At 34.7% G+C, this 9227-nt stretch overlaps 1 protein-coding gene across 8 annotated transcripts in view; it reads right to left on the bottom strand.

The window, feature by feature from the left end:
* Window positions 1-844: 844 nt before the first annotated feature.
* The window catches only part of LOC123536495 (fibropellin-1-like), a 270748-nt gene continuing 262365 nt past the window's right edge, over window positions 845-9227 (bottom strand). For all 8 annotated transcript variants that reach the window (XM_045319702.2, XM_053529202.1, XM_045319707.2 and 5 more), the window contains one exon: window positions 845-4348. In XM_045319702.2, coding sequence (XP_045175637.2) covers window positions 4269-4348 — 80 coding nt within the window. In that variant the 3' untranslated portion in view covers window positions 845-4268. The remainder of the gene's footprint in view (window positions 4349-9227) is intronic.

Below are 9227 nucleotides of genomic sequence, written 5' to 3'. Positions count from 1 at the left end.
TTTGAGAAAAGGTGGATCTAACATAAATTATAAGCATGCAGATGATCAAGTGATGAATACCTCGTAGATTCTATTAAAAAATCAGACAACTTAAAAAAAAACGTCATTACTTGATCAAGATTGGACTGATCACTTTAAGAAAATTTGCTGATAGTGCAGGTACAGTTTCATCGATGATAGGGGGCTAAAACATGTATCCTGATGTAACACAAGACTGTTGTAAAGTAAATTTCCATTTAAACAAGAGCACCACCTTGCGGGTGCAGATGCTCATCTGATTTTTTTGTCTTTGTTTAATAGAAATATTGTCCTAGCCATGATTTTCTAAGTCCAAAAGGGGCCATAATTCTTGCAAAAAACAATGTAGAGTTACGGTACTTGCTGTGCAGCTTTTATTGGTGAATAACTGCTCCAAGTTTTAAAGCTTTGACCATTAAGGAGAAAAGTTGACCTAAACGCAAACTTAACCAAGAAATCTGATATTTTGTAAGTCCAAAAGGGGCCAATATTCTTGCAACAAGCAGGATGGAGTTACGTTTCTTGCTGTACAGAGTCAGCTATTGATGGTGAACAAGTGTTGCAAGTTTTAAAGCAATAGCTTTGATAGTTTAGTAGAACTTAACCAGGCAACGCCAACACCGATCAAGTGATGACAATTTAACTAGTCATTTAAAAAAAAAACAACATCAGACGAGCTAAAAATGCCAGACCTCACCACATGCAGCTGAGGGGCAATTACACTGGAAGAATACAGGCAATTCATAATTGTAGTAATGTGATTTTCTCAGCCTCTTGACTTGTTATTGAGAAGTAAATCTGGTGACATACACAACAGATCAGTTCATTGGTTTCATTTATTTTAATATTAAGATTATAATAAAAAATGTACAAGAAATTTGTTAATCTCTCAGGTACATACAATTCTGTTAAAACCTTTTACTTGGCATAGTATGTTTCTGATAATCAAGTATGTTAAGCTGGCTTTCAGTGACAGTGATACCTACATGCAGGGCTTCGGAAATTTGCCGGTTTAGGACCGATTTTTAACTTTTCAGACAGATTCCTGAAGTGAAAAAACGAAAAAAAATCGGTCCGGTAAAAATGGAGAAAAAGCATAAAATTCGGTCTGAAATCTCAGTAAATGACCAACTGCCAAGCAGGAAATTGTTGAGCGTACCTTCAAAAAATCAATAAACCTGTCAAAAGTTCTGGCTGTCACCTTGGTAATCGGTCCGTATTAAATTAGTAGTGACGCTACAGTGCTCGCGCGGTACATCCTTTAATCTTTGCAGCCAGCCGATTACAATGTTTTAAACACGTTTGACTGGACCTGAATGCGTTTGACTGGACTAAAAAGCTTTTGACTTCTTTAACTTAGACCATTAGCCGACTTAAAACAAAATGTTGAAATTTTCAGTAGTGAGTGAATGAAAAGATCAGGAATGTTGTCAATCTATTGTACCGATAAGGGGAAGTAACACTGTGTTGGAGTTCGAGACTGCTATCGTATATCAGTATATGGGAAACTTTCCGTTCGTAAAGTCAACCACTGGGTTTTCCCTCCTGCCTGAATGGGAAACTTGATATTTAGTAACTTGCTTCCCGTTCGGGAAGTAAAATTATCGTATTTTGACTTATATGCACCGTATCAGTAAATGAAAACCTGAGAAATATAATTATCTAAATTTCTACCGTTCATTTTTGTTTAATATCCTAATAAAACTTTCATTTAACATTGAAATTTCTTAAATTCACAAATAATACAGACAGAATACTTTTTAACATTGCCCTGCTTGACGATTGCTAAAACAAAAATGTTTCCAGATGCTTGAAAAATACCCAGTTTCTGCTCATACTCATCTTGTTCATGTTTTAATGCTTAAATCACCCCAGTTTGGGTGAATTTTTTCAGCATGTTCATTTCCACCAAGTTTGGCATGGAATTCTAATTGTGTACAAACATTGAACCCTACCCATGGGTGTGGTTAGGGGTCAAATGGTGTGGGTCAAAGTCAAGGTCAACATTGAAATAGATTTTTCAACTTTTGCTAGTAGTACATTCATATATTGACCAATCTCTTTGATATTTGGTATGTAAGTACCTTTAATGGAACCAAAACTTCCAACTGGTATTAGAGGTCACTGGATCCAAGGACTGTGATGACCTGGATTCTGACATAGTTACCTGCTTCTTGAAATTTAGAACATTCAAAAATGGCTCAATGGTGGGCGCCAAGATCACACTGTGATCTCTTATTAAAATCCATTAAATAATGCAGAAACGTGATGTACCTGCCATGTATACGGAACCGAGGCCACGTGCATTGGCTTTTAGACTAGTTAGGTAACACGGTGCAAAGAAAACAATGCCCCAGCAATTATTTCTCTAACAATCTAATATAACACTAAATGACTGTTTTCATTGTATGGTAATTCGCGGTGACAGGTAATTGATTTTTAATGAATGACATACTAATTTCTTTACTCATCACGTTTTACAAATATAGTATATATGTATAATAGGATGGGTGGGGTAACGCCGATGTCGCAATTTCATTTCGGACCGATTGGGTTTTCAAAATTTCCAAAGCCCTGCCTACATGCATGACGAATCAAGGCAGAAAAGACAATTCTAACACAATGTTGAAATGAATACTAGGCCAATAGTTAGTAACCATAATTTTTTATCTGCAGCTTACACAACAAAATTAATGCAATCTTCAACATATTTTCTCAAACATGTCACCCACAATTTTTTTTGTCAGAGTTTTTTGTCTACTTTATCTTAAAAATTTTACACAATATTTCTGACAATCTTACTTTAATCTAGACAATATTTTATTTATGCTAAAGACAACACAACTTCCTAGACATAAAACTGTTATTACCTGTATAAAGTTCAGACATAATGCAGATTTCAGTTGGACCCTTAAAGTTAAACATGTAAGATCCATATGGCAAATTTCTACTTGTGCCAGTAATGTTAGCAGCATGAGATATATCAAATCTTGTACCCGTCATTGATTAATCAAGTCATCTGGACAAGTTAAGACAAACTGATACTGCCAACATATGTACTTACACTGTGTGACCTGGCCCCGTGTTCACAAAACATTTTTCGGTCTCAGCTGAGTTTGAGTTTGAAATTTTAATATCAATTTTACTAAAACTTCAAGGTTAAATTCTAGATGAGACTGACCATTATTACTGAAAAATCGTTTGAAAATCGTTATTAACTTAAAATTTAGTTTTAGTCATGCTATTTGGATGTAAATGACAAAAACAGTTTCATTATCAAGCTCAGCTGAGACTGAAAATGTTTTGTGAACACGGGGCCTGAGCTCCCAGAGAGGTGTTCATTTTTATATGTCTGTACAAAAATGTTAAAATGTCAAAACTGCAATATCAATATGCATCATGCCTCAATGCAGAACTTTTAATGTCTTTGATAAAACAACGCCCATTTCAAATAACTAGAGTTACCTTAAAGAACTAAACTGACTTTGAAAAAAGATTATGTACATCATCTCAAGTAAACCTAATCACTATCTTAATGTACCAAATATTTTTCCATACAAGCAAAAGTTGTTTTTTTTATATTTAGCCTGTAAAAAGTATTGATTTTTTTTGTACTTCAGAAATTCCTTATTCCAGGAAGCCCCAAAGAGCACCGCAATATACACCCGAATGTATGACCTTTGACCTCTAATTTGGCATTCAAGTTCCATTTGTAAACTTGACCTAGGACCAACTGACCTGGTCCACTAAAGTTATTTAACAGAAACTATCATCCACACACACACACAAATCTTTACCAGAGGCAGAGTCAAAATAATGGATGCAGATTTATTCTGGCTCATTCAATTTTTTATATATTTTTTTTTTTTTTATAAAATTCTAGATTGGTTGTTTTTTCTTTAGAATGGACTTAACTTTGTAACTTCCAGAAAAATCTTTATATATTTTCTATATTTGCGATCTAATCAAAATTTAACTTTCTAAATTGGCAGTCGCAGAAATTTTCAACAAAACATATTTCTCTTGTATAAAAATTACCTTTTCTTATAAAATATCATAAAAGAACAAAAAGCATATAGAACTGGCGTTCTGTAATTAACAGGTATTTATTTGCACAATAGAAAGAAATTTCTGAAACACAGTGTCACAGCACAGTTTAAAAATTAAACATTATGAACTAGTAACAGAACAGTCATCTTTCTGATATAAAAAAAAAAAAGTTCTCTCAAGTCTTGTAAGTCTTGTTGAAATCAGACCATACAGCACACCACAAACATCACAGCGGTAACAAATATCCAGCTAATCCTGACACTTTCAGCAGAGGACTTTTCTGTAAATAAAAAGTACAAATGATTATATTAAAACAGATGGGCCATGACAGCCCTATATCGCTCACCCGAGTACAGTTGCTTGCTTGAAGAGTTAAAAGTTTCTACTAAATAAATACAGGCATAATGTGTGTGATTTTCTTTTTTTGCGGGCTTAAACAGACCAGGGATCACTTTTGGCCGTGATTCCGCGATATCCTCGTGTTTTTTGGTGAAAATCGCATAAATTTTGCTCAAATGCGATTAAAAATCGCATCCGCGCAACATGATCTTTTGCCAAAATTGCGACTTTTTGCTGCAATGCGGACTTGCTGATCGTATGACATTTATTAAATAAATGTATCTGGTGTCTTATCTGAACCAGCAGAAGTTGTCTCAGGAGTACCCCAGGGTTCAGTCCTTGGGCCTCTTCTGTTCATTATATATATAAATGATCTATATCTTCATGTTGAAAGGTCTAATACTAATATGTTTGCTGACGATACTTCCCTCACAGCTACAGGAAATACTTTAATGGAAGTAATTGAAAATCTCCAAACAGATCTTGAAAATGTTAACACATGGTGCAAACAAAATACAATGGTTCTAAATGCACAAAAAACTAAATCCATGAACATATCAATAAGAAATACAAAATCAAGAAATACTACATCTCCTACTCTACACCTTCAAGACCAAGAAATAGAATTGACAGACACTGAAAAACTACTAGGAGTATATGTAGACAACAATCTAAAATGGAAAACACATATACAAACAATGTTAAAAAAATGTAATTCACAGCTCTACTTGCTTCTTAGAATTAAACAATATCTTGATCTTCATTCTAGAAAACTATTCTTTAATGCTTACATACTGCCTCACTTGGATTACTGCTGCACTATTTGGGGAAACTGCAGCAATGAATTTGTAACTTTCAGACATTATCAAATTTCAAAAGAGAGCTGCCAGAATAATCTTAGACAAAAGTTTCGATACCTCTTCAAATGAATTATTTAAAGAACTAAATTGGATGTCATTTGACCAAAGAATTATGTACAAAAAGTCAATTCTCATGTATAAATCTATAAATGAACCATCATTTCCACTTTACATGAAAAATAAATTCCAAACAGTTAATCACAGGCACAATTTAAACCTAAGATCTGTACAAAGTTCAAACTTAATTATACCAAAACCAAAAATAGAATTGTTTAGAAAGTCATTTACTTACTCCGGTCCAAAAATATGGAATGACATTCCAACACAAATTCGAAATTCTGACACTCTTAGGAAATTTCAAACATCTTATGTCCAGTGGCAATTCTCTAACTAAATTTTTGCATTATATAATCATCTTAATATCTAAACTGTTAGTGATGAATTGATAAAAATCATTACTTCAAATATTTCATTTTTATTATGTTTCGTACTGTTTACTGTATATATTTTGTGTATTATGTTGACTATATATATGTTGTGTATATGTTGAGGCCCGCATGGAAGATCGGGAAACCGAATGCGTTAGCCTCATTAAATAAAGACGTTACTTACTTACTTACTTACTATTAGGCGCTTGAATTTTGCTTTTATCTCCATAGCGCATCCGGTGATAATGCCCTTACAGAAGAAAAAGGCCTGCTGCGTACTCTTGCTGTGTACATACAGCGTATATGATGCGTACATGATGTGTACTAAAATCAAGGGCTTTAAATAGTACGCAGGATATACACCGCACATACACCGATAGTACGTTTGTAGTACACTTTTGACATGCAAATGAGCTCTGCCGCGTACTACTTGCTGCGTACATGCTGTGGACTACATAGTACACAGGATGTACGCTGGAGGAATTTAGTATGCGGGAAATAGTACACAGCATGTACGCGGCACATACACTTTTCACATGCAAATGAGCCTGCGGTGTACTACCCCTGCGGCGTACATGCTGTGTACTCTTGCGGCGTACATGCTGTGTACTACTGCGGCGTACATGCTGTGTACTCCTGCGGCGTACATGTGGTGTACTCCTGGCCAGAGTCCTGCGGCGTACATGCTGTGTACTCCTGCTGCATACATGCTGTGTACTCCTGTGGCGAAACTGCTGTGATAATGTAAATTCCTTACCCCACCAACTTTCGTATGGAAATGCTGATCATTTGGACAGAAAAAAACCAGAAAAAAGATGTGACATGCATCAATAAGTATTTACCCTTACCAAATAATGTAGATTGATGTTATCAAATAAATTAGTATGCTTTTCTTCATCCACTTTTCAATGAAATAAATCAATTTTTGTACCATGTAATTTGGTAAACATTTGAAGAAAATGGCGTAACTGCATCAAGGGGAAACAACTTTAATGCAACTAAATATAAGTGTTGTGATTTATTATAGACAATGTGTGCGTAGTATGTATTTATTTTGATTAAAATCCATCTGAGAACAATCTAGGACTGGAATTATATAAGCATTTATACACTTTTACGTCCGTAAAAAGTAGCGCACCAAAAAATTTTGGATTGATTTTTTTCCAATGGGGCGAGCGCAATTAGCCAAAAACGTTATGAAAATATACGAGCGGCAAATCCGATGAACAACTTTTTAATTTGGTGAGGCCTTAATGAGTTAACATAATGAGCATTAAAGCCTTTATAAAACATGATAGAATGGTGTTTTGCTTAAGAGTATTCAAATAACAGTGAGAGCTATTAATTCTTCTCATTCGGGCGCTGTTGAGGCATTATCTTGGTAATTATTTCATGTATTACAAAATGTAATGCAACAAAGTTCAAATAAGGCTTTTCAATTATCCAAGTTAGAAAGCTCCAGGATTAATTCAAAATGAAAAAGAATATATTTTTACACTGCATGCAAGGTGCAGCTCAGAAATCACCAAGATGTAAGCTTCACAAATGAACATTGCAAATAGTTTGGCAAATTTTCATTGTTCAGAATACCAGTTATCTGAACTACTCTATGCTATGAAGATAAAAGTTACTCGGAAATCAAGTTCTTGCTTCCAAGAAAAAAAAAAAATGTACAAATCCTTCCTGCATGAAGTGTACTTCAGACTTTTACCTAAAAAAATTCAAAGTATAAACACCAAAAGAAAATTAACAAGTCCCTCCCGCGTATATGAAGTTTACTTCAGACTTTAACTTATAAAAAAAGACAAAGTATAAATGCCAAAAGAAATTGTACAAGTCTTTTCCGCGTATATGAAGTGTACTGCACAAATTTCAAAGTATCTGCGGTGTACATGCAGTGTACTATTTTCTTGTACAAGTCCCTCCTGCGTACATGCAGTGTACTCCTTAAATTTTCAGAGTCTGTGCTGCGTACTTGAAGTGTACTAGTGACCTCCTGCGTACATGCTGTGTACTCGTCGAAATAGTACGCGGCATGTACGCAGCATGCGGTGTATGTAAAATGTACTCCTCTGGCGTACTACTGTGTTTGCGGCATATACACAGCAAATACGCAGCATGTACGCCACAGAGGCTTGCTTCTGTAAGGGTCATGATTACCAGGCAAAAATCACATGTTTTCGCGAAGTGTCAAAATGCCACTGAAGAAGAAATTAAAGTGTATGGAAGGCAGAACTTTGCTTCCATTCACACGGACGAGTAGCGATGAGAATAACAACAAGGTGGGGAAACCTCTGGTGAAGTCCCTTAATGAAAAATAAGCTGAATGCCCGAAATTCCAAATGAAATGATGACTGAGGCCTAGGGTAGGGTAATTATGAGTTTGACTTCAAAGCTGTTCTGGCGTACTAGAAGTGTATCAGATCCAGAAAGATTGAAATATAAATGAGCTTCCACTTGGACAGAGCAGCTTTGAAGTAAAAGCTCAAAGTTAACTCCTTACTGAAAGGAAATAATTGCATGTGGACCCTGCACTCAGTTACAACTTCCATCAACCTATTCAGGCACAGAATTTTAAGTTATGTTAGAAGTGTCTCTGAAAGGAACTGTTTTGTTTATTAACAAAGATATATTGTTCTTACAAATAAACAGATGTTTCCTTTTCAATGTAATAAAGGCTGTCGGCTGATGTAAGATCTCATTTTAAAAAGAAAAAATCCCATTAATTTTGTCAAAATCCCATAGATTCAAGGCAAATGGGATTTAATCTCATAAAGGTATCTGCCAAAAGCGATCCCTGCAGACTAGAGTGTTTAACTCTGGAAAAGGACCTTAATACCCTCCAGGTATCGATGAATTGGTATCCTTTGCCGAATAAGTTTGTGGTGAGGAATGGCAAAGAAATACATGTGGCAAATTGTCCATATGTATTGAAAAAGGAAGCAAATTAAGAACCTATATGGCATGTAATCCGCTGTATGAATGTATAAAATCATGTTAAACTGACGTATCCAAAATTTTAGAATTTTAATTGCATGTGTATTATACAACATTTTCAAGTCAAAAATCAGCCATGGTTGTAATTAAAGATAACATGGTATAATAGCCATATTTCATATCTTGTAACTGGATGGAAATATTTAAATGAAATTTGGTCACTTTAAAGACATTCAAAATTAAAAACTTTTCACCGAGCAATTTTTCTATTTTTTTCATTTTTGGGGGAGATAATCGGTATTGAAGTCAACATTGATGCCTATGGGAAATATATAACTTCTTTGATTATGAGAATCTGAACTTGAGTTTTGAGAAAATTTTGCAGTAGAAAGCTGCATTATATGATTCTGATACAAATATAAAAAAGAAATCTAGAATTCCCCGTAGGGGAAAGGAGAAAATCTTTTTTTTTTTTCTAGTTTTCAGGGGAGATAACTCATGAAAAACCAAAATTATCAGGGGGCCTAATCTAAAGAAATTTTTGAGAACTTCTGTCACTATATAACTTGTCAATATGCACCTTATTTCTATCATT

The sequence above is a fragment of the Mercenaria mercenaria genome, chromosome 17 (assembly GCF_021730395.1).
Source record: "Mercenaria mercenaria strain notata chromosome 17, MADL_Memer_1, whole genome shotgun sequence".
NCBI classification, from domain to species: domain Eukaryota; kingdom Metazoa; phylum Mollusca; class Bivalvia; order Venerida; family Veneridae; genus Mercenaria; species Mercenaria mercenaria.
This window is presented reverse-complemented; position numbering and strand designations above follow the sequence as displayed.